This window comes from Athene noctua, chromosome Z (genome assembly GCF_965140245.1).
Source record: "Athene noctua chromosome Z, bAthNoc1.hap1.1, whole genome shotgun sequence".
Taxonomy (NCBI): domain Eukaryota; kingdom Metazoa; phylum Chordata; class Aves; order Strigiformes; family Strigidae; genus Athene; species Athene noctua.
The window spans coordinates 61289353-61304926 of NC_134077.1; the positions used below are offsets into that span (position 1 = coordinate 61289353).

General features: G+C 40.9%; 1 protein-coding gene across 7 annotated transcripts in view; it reads left to right on the forward strand.

Annotated features, from left to right (window-relative positions):
- PIP5K1B (phosphatidylinositol-4-phosphate 5-kinase type 1 beta) overlaps window positions 1-15001 on the forward strand; it is a 124550-nt gene extending 109549 nt beyond the window's left edge. For all 7 annotated transcript variants that reach the window (XM_074931646.1, XM_074931649.1, XM_074931645.1 and 4 more), the window contains one exon: window positions 14313-15001. In XM_074931646.1, coding sequence (XP_074787747.1) covers window positions 14313-14315 — 3 coding nt within the window. In that variant the 3' untranslated portion in view covers window positions 14316-15001. The remainder of the gene's footprint in view (window positions 1-14312) is intronic.
- The last annotated feature ends 573 nt before the right edge of the window (window positions 15002-15574 follow it).

Here is a 15574-nt window from a genome sequence, read left to right on the forward strand (position 1 = left end):
GGAGGACGGGGTGTCACCCTCCTTGTCACTGACCAGCTGGAATGCATGGAGCTCTGCCTGGGGATGGATGAGGAACCAACCGAGAGCTTGTGGGTCAGGATTAAAGGGCGCACAGGGACAGGTGACATGACAGTGGGGATCTGCTACAGGCCACTTCACCATGAAGAAGATGAGTACCTCTATGGACAGCTAGGAGCAGCCTCACGTTCACAAGCCCTGGTCTTCATGGGAGACTTTGACCACCCTGATATCTGTTGGAGAGACAAAACAGCAGGGCATAATCAATCCAGGAGGTTCCTGGAATGTGTCCATGATAACTTCCTTCTCCAGATGATAGAGGAGCCAACAAGGAGAGGTGCTATGCTGGACCTTCTTGTCACTAACAAGAACGGGGTGGTGGGGAGTGTAAAACTCAAGGGTAGCCTTGGCTGCAGTTACTATGAAATGGTAGAGTTCAAGACCCATGGTAGTCCTAGGGCAGTGAGGAGGGCACACAGTAAGGTCACTACCCTGGACTTCAGGAAAGCAGACTTTGGCCTCTTGAGGGGTCTGCTTGGCAGAATCCCATGGGATAAAGTCCTGGAGGGAAGAGGGGCCCAAGAAAGCTGGTTAATATTCAAGGATCAGCTCCTCAGAAGTGATGCATCCCAACAAAATCACCAGGAGGCCTGCATGGATGAACAAGAAGCACATGGGCAAGCTCAAATGCAAAAAAGAAGCCAGTGGAGGATGGAAGAAGGACAGCCCAGGAGGAATACAGACAAACTGTTTGAGCAGCTGGGGATCAGGTTAGGAAGGCCAAAGCCCTAATTGAATTAAATCTGCCCAGCAACATCAAGAGCAACACTAAAAGCTTCTATAGGTATGTCAGTGAAAAAAGGAAGAGTAGGGAAAATGAGGGCCCTCTCTGTAAGGAAACAGGAGACCTGATTACCTGGGATATGGAGAAGGTTGAGGTACTCAACAACGTTTTTGCCGCAGTCTTCACCAGCAAGTGCTCCAGCCATACCACCCAAGATGCAGAAGGCAAAGGTGGAGACTAGGAGAATGAAGAACCACTCACTGTAGGAGAAAATCAGATTTGAGACCTGAAGGTACAGAAGTCTATGGGACCTGATAAGATGCATCCACGGGTCCTGAGGGAACTGGCAGATGAAGTGGCTAAGCCACTATCCATTGTATTTGAGAAGTCATGGCAGTCTGGTGAAGTTCATGCTGACTGGAAAAGGGGAAACGTAATTTCCATTTTTAAAAAGGGGAAAAAAGAAGACCTGGGGAACTACAGGCCAGTCAGTCTCACCTCTGTGCCTGGAAAGATCATGGAGCAGATCCTCCTGGAAACTATGCTAGGGCATGGAAAGTGAGGAGGTGATTGGTGACAGCCAGCATGGCTTCACTAAGGGCAGATCATGCCTGACAGGTTTGGTAGCCTTCTGTTTTGGGGTTACAGCACTGGTGAATAAGGGAAGAGCAACTGACGTCACCTACCTGGACTTGTGCAAAGCATTTGACACTGTCCCACATGACATCCTGGTCTCTAAATTGGAGAGACATGGATTTGATTGGCTGGACCACTTGGTGGATAAGAAACTGGCTGGTTGGTCACTCTCAAAGAGCTGCAGTAATAGCTCAATGTTGAAGTGGAGGGCAGTGACGAGTGGTGTTCCTCAGGGGTTGGTGTTGGGACTGGTGCTGTTTAACATCTTTGCTGGTGACATGGACAGTGGGATTGAGTGCACCCTCAGCAAGTTTGCCAACACCAAGCTGTGTGGAGCGGTTGACACACTGGAGGGAAGGGATGTGCCATCCTGTGGGGCCCTGACAGGCTTGAGAGGTGGGCCTGTGCAAACCTCATGAAATTCAAGAAGGCAAAGTGTTCAAGAAATCAAAGTTCTGCACATGGGTCGAGGTAATCCCAAGCACAAATAACAGGCTGGGGGATGAGTGGATTGAGAGCAGCCCTGCAGAGAAGGACTTAGTGGATGAAAATCTGTCTATGAGCCAGCAATGTGAGCTCACAGCCCAGAAGACCAACTGTATCCTGGGCTGCATCAAGAGAAGTGTGGCCAGCAGGTTGAGGGAGAGGATTCTCCCCCTCTACTCCATTCTTGTGAGACCCCACCTGCAGTACTGGGTTCAGCTCTGGGGCCACCAACATAAAGACATGGACCTGCTTGAATGGGTCCAGAGGAGGGACATGGAGATGACCAGGGATTTGGAGCACCACACTTAACAAGTATAAGACTGAGAGAGTTGGGGCTGTTCAGCCTGTAGAAGAGAAGGCTCCAGGAAGACTTTATAGCAGCCTTCTGGTAGCTAAAGAGGGCCTAGAGGAAGGCTGGAGAGGGACTCTTTATCAGGGAGTGTAGTAATAGGATGAAGGGTTTAATGGTTTTAAACTGAACGATGGTAGATTCAGATTAGCTATAAGGAAGAAAATGTTTAATATGAGGGTGGTGATGCACTGGAACAGGTTGACCAGAGAAGCTGTGGCTGCCCCCTCCCTGGCAGTGTTCAAGGCCAGGCTGGACGGGGCTTTGAGCAACATGGGCTAGTGGAAGGTGTCCCTGCCTATGGCAGGGGGTTGGAAATAGATCATCTTTCAGGTCCCTTCCAACCCAAACCATTCTGTCATTCTATTATCAGTGACTTTGAAGCCACTGAAGTAGAGCTCAATATGAAGTATTGTTCCCCTTTTCTTCTCTGAAGCTTTTCTTCTCTGAAGGGTTGTCCAGTTGTGGTAGCTGGAATAGGATTAAAACTATATCTTTGCTGTTTTGGTTCCTAGTAAGCAGATGTTCTGACTGCTGAAAGATAAGCTCAAGTGTATATCTTTGGTTGTTTTCATATCACCTGTGTTTTAAAAATTCTCTTGGTATCTACAGCTCGCGTTACACAGACATAAAGGCAGTAGCCATCCAACTCCAGTTCCACTTGAGTGACGTTTTGTGCATTTAACTTTTTTAGGTGCTTTTGAAAACCTCATTGTAAATATAGGAGAGATGTATGTTAAGCTTGGCTTTTTTTCCCAAACCATAAATTAAACAATTCTGATATCCTAGTAGTATTTCCTCTCTATTTTCATAAATAAATATCTGTGACATTTGTGGCATCAATTGTAATAGAGAGGAAGGGTCAGAAAGGAAAGTCTGTTCATTAGGTTGCTAATAAATGTTTCACACAGGCATCATTGTTACCCTTTTAGATAAAATTCACTGCTTATTTTTCTTATTTCTAGAATTTAATGATTTTTGTCTTAAGAGATCCAGAATATCATAGAACAGCTGAGGTTGGAAGGGACTTTGAGAGATCACCTAATCCAACCTTTTGTGGGAAAGGAAGCTTAGATGAGATTATCTAGCACCCTGTCCTATCACATCTCCAAAACCTCTAGTTATGGGGACTTTACCACAACTCTGTAGAAGTTGTTCCAGTGATTGATTTTTCTTCCTGAAAAAAATTTTCTTGTGTTGAGATGAAATATGTATGTGTCTGATTTTATGTCGAGATGAAACATGTTTGTCACATGTTTGTGTGTGATCCTCATGCCGTTTCTCTGTAGGCTGTACCACTGTTTGTTTTTATTTCTTTTTAGCCCCCAGCGCTTGAGTATATACAGTACCCACTTCATAGCTACTAATTTAATAGTCCAGCATACTTATGGGACTTGTTGTCTATCCTGCCTGCAGTGAAACAAGACAGTAGCAAGTACCAGTGGCCAATTAGATGTAGAATTGACTTAGTTAACTGTGATCTCAAGTAGCTATTCCTGCACGACTTGTGTTAGTTGGGCTTGTTGCTGATACGATGTTGACATGAATCGTCTGTTAAGAGGGACTCTCAGATCCTGAAACGTTACAGGAAATGGACAAATGAGGAATCACATGCAGCCTAACCTTGCTAGCAGATCAGCTGATTTAGCAAATTGTGTTTTAAACTAACAAACTTGAGGGGGAAGGATCCAGAGCTGTAACACCTACATATTCGTAAGAAAAGGGTGGATGAGCACACCTATTAGAGTACTGAGGAATGCTCCCAAGCCCTTTACAAAGGCAAGAACCCTAAGTCCAACCACCTCAAGTGCATGTATGCTGATGCGGGTAGTCTGGACAGCAAAAAGAAGGAACTGGAGCTTGGTACCCAATCTGAGAGTTATGATATGGTTGGAATCGCAGAAACTTAGTGGGAAGACTCACATGACTGGAGAACCACAATGGATGGCTATAAACTCTTTTGGAAAGAGGAAGAAAGGAAGAGGAGGTGGATTTGCACTTTATAAAAAAAGAGGAATTTGAGTGTATGGAGGTAAGCTATGGAGTTTGCAGAAGTTCCATCGTTCAGATGTTTAATCACCAAGGAGGATCTTATGTTAGGTATCTGGTCCTGAACTTCCAACCAGGATGACAAGGCTGACAAAACCTTAATTTGGCTGCTCAAGGAAGTCTTGAGCTGACAGAACCTGCTCCTCAGGGGTAACTTTGATTACCCAGACATTGTTGGGAAAACAACACAGTGGTGTACAAGTTGTCCATGAGATTCCTGGAGTGCATGAGGACTGCTTCTGGCTACAGGTGCTGGACCTGCCAACTAGGAACAGCACATTGCTAGATACACTGCTCACAAACTGAAAAGACATGCTTGACAACATAACTACCAGTGATAGCCTTGGATACTGCTGACTAGACTGATGACCAGTAGTAGGACAAAGGCTCTGGATCTTAGAAGAACCAGCTTCAGTATGTGTAGAGCCCAGATACAAGGGATTCCATGGGAAGCATACATGGAGGGCAGAGGAGCTTGTGAATGCTGGGAGTTATTAAAGAACAGCCTCCTGGAAGCACGAGAACAGTCTGTCACTTACAAAGGGAAAGGAAGAAGGCAGAGCGAGACCACCCATGCTTAACAATGAGCTTTTGGATGTGTTTAAAAGCAAAAAAGAAACATACCAGCTATGGAAAGGTGGCCAAATACCTGTTGTGGACTAGAAGAACCTTGCTAGGGCATGCAGAGATCCAGACCGGAAGGTTAAGGCTCTGCTAGAACTGAAATTGGCCAGAGATGTCAAGAAGAAGAAGGGGTTCTTCAGATACATGAGCAGCTAAGACAGAAGCACGGGGAACACATAGGCAGGGAAACAAGTTATAAATAACGCTGACAAGGCAGTGGTTCTCAATACCTTGTTTGCATCTGTCTCTGCTGGTGTAGCTGGACCCCAGATCACAGAATCAGGTAGCTACAACAATGCACGTGTTGACCCACCAGTAGTGGCCCTCTGCAAGTGCTCAACCCACATAAATCAATGGGCCCTGAGGGAATCCACCCCAGGGTGTTCATGGAAGTGGCTGACATAGTTACAAGACCACTGTCTATTATCTCTGAAAAGTCGTGGAGATCAGGGGGCATCCCTGATGACTGGAAGATCGCAGTTCTCATACCCATCTACAAGAATGGCCCAAAAGAGGGCCAGGAAACTACAGGGCCGTTATCCTTACTTCAGTCACTGGGAAAGTGGTGGAAGAGTCCTCCTAGTAACTATTACAAACCAAATTAAGCAGGTGATTGGGAAAATCCAGAAGATTTACCAAAGGCAAATTATGCCAGGCTAGCCTGATCACCTTGTACAAAAAAATACTATCTTCTGTTGACATGGAGAGAACAGTGGATGTTGCTTACCTGGACTTCAGCAAAGTGTTCAACACTGTTTCCCACAGCCGCCTTCTGGCCAGACTGCCAAGATACAGATTGGATGGGTGGTCCGTGAGATGTCAGGAAGTTGTCTCGCAGGCTGCGCTCAGAAAGTGGTGATCAGTGGTTACTCAGTGATTACTCAGGCTGGCAGCCTGTCACAAGTGGGGTCCCCCAGGGATCAATGCTGGGCCCCACACTGTTCAACATTTTCATAAATGATCTGGACAATGGGACTGAAAGCACCCTCAAGTTTGCCAGTGTCCTTAAATTGGGTGACGACGTGGACACATCAGAGGGGAGACCCATCTTTTAGAAACCTGGACTGGCTGGAAGAGTGGGCTAGCAAAAACTTTATGAAATTTAGCAAAGACAAGTGCAAAGTCCTGCATCAGGGTTGATATAACCAAAGAGCCCAGCACAGGCCAGGATCTGTATGGCTGGGGAGCAGCCTTGCTGAGAGGGACCTGGGATGAACCATGGTGGACAACGAACTGAACATGAGTCAGCAGTGCACCACTGCAGCAGTCAAGGCAGATTGAGTCCTGAGCTGCATCCTGTGGGGGTTTAGGCCCTGCCAGGACCTGAGACCATGCCGCTGTTGTCCCTCCCCCACCCACGGACCAGTCGGGGCAGGGAGTGAGATACAAACCCTGGGGTTGAGATAAGGAAAAATTTAATACAACAGTTAATAAATAATAAACCGAACAACAACAATAACAGTAACAATAAGCAGTAATAACAATGAACAGGACAAGAGATATACAGAGATATACCACAAGGATACAGCAGTGAAGGGTAGCAACAACGAACAAAAGCTGTCCCTGCTCTTCCCTTGCTTGGGCACCGGACCTGACGTCAGCATGATATTGAATAACCCAGCTAGAGCTCCCTCCCCTCTGCTGGGGAAACTTAACCCTATCCTAGCTGAACCAGGACACATCCTTGGGGCATTACTAGCAGAAATAGAGATCTGATCATCTCACTCGACTCAGCGCTTATCCTGCTGCACCTGGAGTACTGAGTCCAGTTCTCGGCCCCACAAATCAAAAAAAGACATGGACAGACTGGAGAGCGTTCAAAGGAGGGGAGTGAAGATGATCAAAGACCTGGAGAACCTGCCATATGCGGAAAGACTGAAGGAATTAGGTGTTTTCAGCCTATAGAAGAGAAGTTTCAGGGGGGACCTCATCACAGTTTTCCAGTACTTAAAAGGTAGCTACAAAGATGATGGAGGCGCTTTCCTCATAAGGGGCAATATGTACAAGTTGCATCGGGAGAGGTTTCATATTGATATAAAGAAGAACTATTTTGACAGTGAGAACACTCAATCACTGGAACAGCCTCCCTGGGACATAGTAGATAGAGTCCCTATCACTGGAGTTTTTCAAGATGCAGTGGGACAGGGTGCTAGATAATCTCATCTAGGCTTCCTTTCCCTTGAAAGCTTGGACCAGATGGTCTCTAGAGGTCCCTTCTAGCCTGGGCTATTCTGGGTTCTCTTGGCCCCACTTAACAGAGAAACCATTTCTTGTTGATAACTTTTCAATTTAATTTATAATAGAACAATCTTGTTTATAACTTACACTGCTCAGCACTGTGAAGTGCTTTATTTAAAAGTTTGAAGTCTATAGGGCGGATGGTGGAATGCTCTCAAAATCTAGGGACAGGCATAGGTAATAACTTATGTAAAGCTGTCCTTACGAATTTCAGGTGTGACTGATCTCTTTAGATTCTGCCTTGTAAAACATTCATTACTCTTACGTCTGGGAGACTGCTGTATGTATATGTGTATTTCACTGATCAGTATCAACAGAAAAATAAATAAAACCCAACTCTGGGTGTTACACAGACACCCAGTGTTTATTCCCCTGAGCAAAGGTCTGGAAGAATACATAGGTCTTAAGTGGAGAGAATCACAGATGTTTTTTGACCTAACAGCACCCTTTCTCTGCACCCTGAAAAATCCAAACTCAGAATTCAAATACCTCAAGTGTCTAGGTATGCAATGGCTGACAGCTTCAATTAAACTGGATGCTGTGGCTAAGCACATGTTACTTCTTAAGTGACAAACTCATTTTGAGAAATTGTTTACCCCTGCCTTCTTGGGCCTGTCCCAATACACTGTATTGATGCCTCCTTACCTATTTTGAGATTGTGTGTGAGCAAGCTGTAAGTTAATCACATGTATCCCTGTATGTATGCTGAGGTGTTTGTGGAAGAAAGAGGAATAAGATACTGTTTTGTGCCCTAATCTTTTACTTTCTAAGGCCTTCCAGTATCCTTCAGTGGACCCTGAAGCAACAGTTAGCCACTGGTTAGGAAAGTCTAATAGTAAAGGATCAGTGATATGTGTTATCAGTTTGATTTGCTGTTGTTGAGCAGAAAGCAGTTTTATTTTTATAGGAGGATGATTAAATGCAGGCTAGAAGGATTCATGTTTTTGAGAACTCTAGGAACAGGTCGGTCATTTCTAATGTAAATCTCAAAAATAAAGAAAATCAATGATGCTTGCATTAGCTGATGTAAGCCTCAGTTGCAAAGGTTACAAGATAAATTTTGACCTTTTAAAAGCACGATAAGAAAATGTAGCTTTAAATGGGATTCCCAGATTTTGCTTTAATCCTGTAGTTAATAATCCTTGTTTATGTTTCTACTGCAAGGCAAGCTGCTGTAGTTTTACCTACTAGATATTACAATGAAAAATAACTTACTTAATTTCAGTCACTGTGCTAATCCTTTGATGTCTTTGCTTCCTGCTTTGAAATGCTAAACTGCTTGGACAGATTTTAGTCCTCTAGTAAATTACAACCTATGAATATTTTGATCCCATGAATGAAAAGGAAGACATTGTAGTAAAATGACAGTGTTAATTTACTAAAAAAAAAAAAAAGCTTTAAAATGGCATTTAGCTGAACAGTGTTATGTACAAATTCAGTCAGTCAAGTAAGGTGTGATGGCTGTAAAAAAAGAAAATTCCTCTTACAGGTAAGAGCATTGGGTTTGGGATGTTACATTAAGGGAACACCATGAAAACTCACTCTGTGCACCTATTGTAAAAATTGAGAAATCACCTGTTAACAGCAAGAATTTTTTTTTCCAGGACACAGGTACAGAGACATCTTGAGTTTGCAGGCTGATTTGAGTCCAGAGTTCTTCAGTTCTGAACAAAGGCCAGGTTCAGCAAACCGGAATTTTGTGCACCTGCCATTCTAAGCAGCACTGTTAGGAACATCCTCAAATCCAAGTTTACTTTAAAATTCCATTTGTTTACTTTCACCTAAATCTTTTAACCCAGATAATAACCTAAGAAGTGTAGCTTTTATGAATAAAATATGACTAACCATGATCTGCACTGAGCAGCAAGTATAAGCCAATCTAAATTATTTCCAAATATTCTAGTACCATACAATGAGAAACAAATACTGAATATTCTGTAAAAATAATTCTAATTTTTAATTAAATATTGCAGAAAGATAGAAACTGATATATAAAATAGTTGGAAATTTGAAATGTTTCTCTGCAGAGAATTAAAACATTAAAAGGTTCTTGCTCTTATGAATATGTAATACAATGATAGATCAGATACTTAGAAGCAAAAGATGACGTCTGAGATAAACAGATGGTGTCCTGTACATAAGCCAGTAACAGAGAAGGTAACACTCTTCTATTTAGCACTTTGATGTAGAAATCTACAAAACAACAGAGTAAACTAGTTTCCTTCTTCCTCTGGGGATAAAATTTGTCTCTTTTTAAAATTCCCCTGAAGCCCTGTTTATTGATGTCAGTTCAGACACCATCAGCTGATATATAAGGAGAAAAGCATTAAATGTCAGCAACCGCTGTTGAACACAGAAGTCTACTGTATTCTATGGAACTTGATTAGTAGGAAATACAAGCCCAATCCTGTGAAAGTTTCTTAGGAGAGATCAGCAAGTGCAACCAATCCTGAAGACCTTAGTCCAGTGTTACTAAGGTCTGGTACCTAAAATGAAGGAACCGTAGAAGTGATAATTTCACTTAGAAAGTGAGGAGTAATTTGAAATCACCTTGTTCCTTTGTTCTGCAATGAAGTCCCAAATTCTTTGATTGAGCTTTCTGTCCCTGATGTGCAATTATGAACTACCCCACTCTGTTTTCTTAGCCTGAAACGACTTACAAAGGTAGCTGACATTACTTTGTCAAAGTATAATATTAGTAAAATCAGAGTAGTAAGGCTTAAGAATTACTTTAATTGGTTCACTGCCAGTAGGCTTGATTTCCTTTATAATGGAACAAAAATATGCATGGAAATAGCACAGCGGCAAACATGTCATGATGCTGTACATCTTAAGTCATCTGGTGGTAAATTTAGGATTTAAATAAATAAATGTATTTTGCTTGAAGAATACTCCTGTATATTTAACTATAATAAAAGATTCCTAAGTAGTATAGAAATTGTTATATGGAAATATAACATTGCCTCCTGTTGTTGAAAGAAGGGCTTACAAAATTGGTATATAATTTAGAAGTCACTAATGCCAAAGATATGGTTGCAAGGGATTGATAAGGGCTTCAGTAAAATAAAAGAATCGAATAACAGCAGTGATGAACAAGCCCAGCGTATTTAGAGTCTGGTTAGTGTAGCTATCATTTGTGTCAGATGAATTGTGTAGATAATAATATTACATTTAGAATTACTTACATTGTGGTTTATGTCAAAATGCCAATTTTATTATAGGATTTTGAAGTCTTAAAACATTGCTGGAGATTAATTTTGTATTTCAGAGCTGCTGTAGATGCATAGATAAGCAGATTTCCAAATACCGGTTTATAAAATGCCTGTTTAGAAACTGTCAGAACTGGCTGGCTCTTTTTACTCTTCAGTGCTCTTCCCCTTTTCTTCTGTTCTCACTCCCGTAGTTCTGTATTAAAGCCTGTCTCTTTGGGCATTTCCTACTTCATATTCAAACCCTTCTGACTGCCAGGTTACTGTCTAACTCCTCATCTTCATTGTTCCTTTCTGTTACAAATATTTTTACCCCTTCAGCTATTTTCAGTTTAGCATCCTAAGCTCTCTCTTCTAGTATAAACTCTTCTTTCAGAGAAGAAAATTACCACCTGGCTCTGACAGAATGAAGCATCCCAGTCAAATACAACTTTGGCTAGGGGATTGTATTTCCGCCATAACTCCTTGATTAGGTGTTTGTTTTTCATTCAGAAATATTTTGCTTCTCAGTCTTTCATAGTATTTGATTCAATTCTAATCATATTGCAGTTTTCTTCAGGGTGCTGTTGTGGAGTAATAACAAGTGCAGCTGAAATTAAAGCAGTTCCCAGGCAGAATATGTGTGAAAACAAGCTATAAAAAGTGTACAGTCACACTGTGCTGCATACTTCAATATGTTGCTGTCTTTCTGGATGCTTCAGTTTCTCTGCCTCACCATTTCCTCTGAACATACTGATGGAAAAACATGGTAGATTGACCTTTAATTCTGGGGCGATGAGAAGGGAATTCAGGCCTCATCACTTACAGACATCCCTTCTTTCTCCAGAGAGCCGAATAATCCTTAAAATATTATGTGCACATACTGGAACCAATGAAGTGCTTTCCTCAAAGTAGAACCCTGTTTCATTAGGGCTGAAGGAGGTAAACCTACGTGTTTTAAGCAGTGAGGTAACTGCTCCTTTCCTGTTATCTATCTTATCCCTCTATCCACCCATGTATGGTCTTAAAAAGGAGAGGAAAAAGAGGCTTATGTCTCTGATAGAACTGAAACCTAGTGTGGTATGAAACAAAAACCAAACACCTGAATGTAGTTTGGCAGAGGTGTTCTTGCGGAAGCAATATTACATAGGAAGCAAAGTAACAGCAACATTTCAGTCACCCTTGCATGAAAATCAGACACAGGAATTACGTGCTTGATTAGATTAAAAAGGTACAAGACATTTCAGATTACATTACCTGAGTAAGCCATGTGCTAAAATGCCAGCATGTATGGTCGCTAAACCGCACGTTCTCATGCCCAGAGCTTTTAATGCTCCATATGAGGAAATCAATCAGCTCAAAAACAAATTCATGAAAAGAGAACTGAAGCACAAAAATGCTCTAATACAAAAAGCCTCAAGTAGGCTCAAACATTTTAAATCAGTTATGTACCCAGTGTGAGACATCTCAAACATTCATTACAGGAATGCAACCTGTAGTGTCATTTGTCCATTATATATCATTTCAGACTCAATTGCTATGGCAAAACACAATCTCTACTACTAAATAATGTTTCTTATCAAGAAAAGATTGCATTCTTAGGCAATCAGAGTAACTCAAAAATTGTGCAGTGGTTACAGAGTTTCTTAGAGGATCATGTGCTGCACCTTGAAACAGATGGGAGATTTTTTCCAGAATAATTTGCACAGAACTGGACTGTTCCTGACACACATATGAACATCTGAAAATCCCACCTCTTTAAAATGGTAGCAGTACCATGAACAGGATTTCTGTGACTGGCTCACATTGTTAGAAGTTGCTATGAGTTTTGATCATGTCTGTTTTCTCCAACTCTGCTATGCAAATTTTGCTGATGTTTTTTCCATTGCTGATCCCTTTGAAATGCTTTGGGAGGGTCTAGTCATAATTGCCTTACGTAATTAGTGGAATAGTAAAGCTAGCATCAGCAATACTGCTAGTCTCCGTGGAGTGAAAAGTAGCGATAAGGCCAGAGGGTCTGAAGTTGTGTTGTCATTCAGATCTGAGCTTTCAGCCAGAAACTAGATGGTGCTAATGAAGATTTTGACTAATTCACCTTGGCTTGGTAAAACATTATTTTGTTTATCTGTACTAGCATTTTTCAACTTTTTTTGCCAAACTGATTCTTAAAAAAAAAAAAAAAAAAAATCCCTGTTAGCCTTATGTCATGTTCTTTTAAAAATACCATTTTCTTTAATTTTACTCACTTACCTAACAATTTCATTTTGCATATTAAAATGTTCTGTGTCCTGTAAGTATCTACATCGTATTTTACTCCCTTAGCACATTCAGGTGCTAATATGGCAGTAGATAGACTTGCATTGCCAGACCACAGCTAGCTAGAGGTGGACAACAGCCTCTGAGAAATTGGCACTGTGCTCAATACTGTCTGTGATTATGAACATCCTAACACTGGTGCACAATACAGTAACAGCTTTAAAGGTTGCCACAGAATGATATATCATTCTTTAAGGTTCAAAGTCTAGTGCTAGAAATCACAACTAAAATGTTGATTTAAATCTACTGGTTATCTTTTTCTAAGATAAGCTTTACAGGTGCCTTTGGAGGTTTTTCTTGTTCATAATCAAGATTAGATTGGTTTTGAACTATTTAAAGGTTAGTTAAATGCTTGTATCAAAAAGTATAATTTAAAGGTGACTCTGGTGGTTTAGGCCCTGCTGGCATCCGAGACCACACTGCTGTTGTCCCTTCCCCACCCTCAGACCTGATGGGGCAGGGAGTGAGATACAAACCCCGGGGCTGAGATGAGGAAAAATTTAATACAACACTGTGACAATTAATAAACCGAACAACAATAACAATAAGCAGTAATAACAGTAATCAGGACAAAAGATACACAGAGATATACCAACAGGATAGACCAGCCCAGTCGCGGGTATTCTGTGGGACAAAAGCCACACAGAAACTGTTCCTGCGATTGGGCGCCTGGACCTGACCTCAGTATGGTATCAAATAACCCAGCTAGAGCTCCCTCCCCACTGCTGGGGAAACTTAACCCTATCCTAGCTGAACCAGGACAGTGACCTTAAAAATCTCTTTAATAAATGGGAACTTAGGCCTTCATTATATTTTTTTTATAAGGTTTTAGAATAAGGTCATTACATATGTCTTTGATTTTGTTTTGTGCCCTGCTCCATGTTGGATACATTAGCTGAGATACATTCAATTTACTGCAATATTGTGTTCAACAGTCAGTTTATCCTTAGTCTGAGTTGTAGTAATAAGGTGTTCAGTAAAGAATAGTTTCTCTTCAATTCATCTTTGACTCCATAGAGATGATACAAAGTGACCAGCTGTCTGCATTATGTAACCACTGCTTCTGTAGAAGATATTGTAGAAAACTCTTAATTCATTAACATTATTAAGGGGGTTTTTTTGGTAAAATACAATGATTGCTGTGACATTGATTAGAGCATTAGTTGTGCCTAGAAGTGTTTGAATATGTGTGATTTTTCAGCTGGGGAAGGGTATCATGCAGAAGTTAACAGGGCTTTTATATGTGATGTACAAAGACTGCCATTTTTCCCATAACACTTTTAAGTAACAAATGCCCCAGTCAGTTCTGCAAGGTAATAAAAGCTGTTGTGAACTGCTGAGTGCTCTCAGTTTGGACTGTCTTCTCTGATGTCCAGAGTGTTCAGCATTTTGAAGCATCAGCTGGATCTGTTTCATGTAATGAAGTGTACTGCAGTGTCTGCAAAACCATAGGGGTTAGCTGTTGTACAAGAAAAGAGACCCAATGCTTTTGATTAGAGGACAAGGTAAGAATCACTGCCAAACTGCGCTGCAGCCTGTTTAGAAGAAAGATGTTACCTGTTTATAGTTCTGTAAAGAAAATAAATAAACACGACTCTTGACTTTGTAATTTCTATATTTCCAGTAACAAAGGACACACACAGAGTAAAACTAAGAGAAGTGACCACAGTTAATGAAGAGTACTTTCTGCACTCCTGATTTAAGAAGAAGGAATTTGCTGAGCCTAATAGACAAAGAGTAATAATCAACTGAATTTATTCTAAGAAGTGTCAGGATCTTTGAACCACAGAAAGGATTGATGGACTTGGCAAAAATTATGTGAAACATTCCACACACTGCTACTCTGCTATCATCTGCTGTTGCTTGTTGAACTGTGAAGAACTGTGTATTCAAGCTGCTTTCTACTATATTGCCAATCATCTTTTTTGGACTTGAAAGTGGTATTTTCTTATCAGACCTCTAGTGGTTTCATTTGCATGCATTGTGTAACTATGCACAAGCAAAATCTATTATCTGCTTTACCTATTTAAAAATAAAATTAATTTCATTTGTTTTGACCCTTTGGTTCTAATTACTTAGGTCCACATCAGCGGAAACTGGAATTGATGTCATCATACAAGGGTTAAGGCAAACCTCTGCACATACTATATGAAAATGAGCCTCTAAAGATATTTTTACTGGTTGGTGAAAAGGAGAAAAAAATGTTATTTATAACAAGGCCTTATGTTGTGTACATATATTGTCTTTGAAATATTTTTGATTTTAGTTTATTTCTTGTAAAAAAAATAATTTATTTAGTAAATACTACTGTAAACTATAGTTTTATTAATGAATAAAATATTTTGTTCTCAAGACTATTACAGCTGTCAACCTGCTTTTGATCTGTACAGGACTTACTGTTCTGCTATTTCTCTGCCTTCATGAGATGGTTTCGAGAGGCATCTCAAGAGATAAGACAAGCACTCTATAACTTGGTGTTTTCCTTTATCTTTTACCAGCTCTATAATGAAGAGGGGAATCTTGAAATTAGAGGAGAAAATGTGAAGGAACATACTCAACAGGCATTGCTTCATAAAAAACATTTCAGGGTTTTCAGTATGGGCAGTCATTTTAAGGTAACTATAGAAACTGTTCTGGTTTCCTTTATGTCCCTGGCAGCAGAGAGATAATCCCGAACCCCAGTGACCATCAATCTAAAATGTCATGCTTCGATGCAGTGGTGTATTTAAAAACTACACAGGTGTCACTGTGATACTTTATTCAAGCTATAGGTAATAACATTTCTTCTAGGAGTAAACATAGCAAACCTGTTGGATTGGCAAAACCAGAATTTGGCACTTTAATTCCTAGAATTATACTTTGTACCTCTAAAGAATTATTCATTTA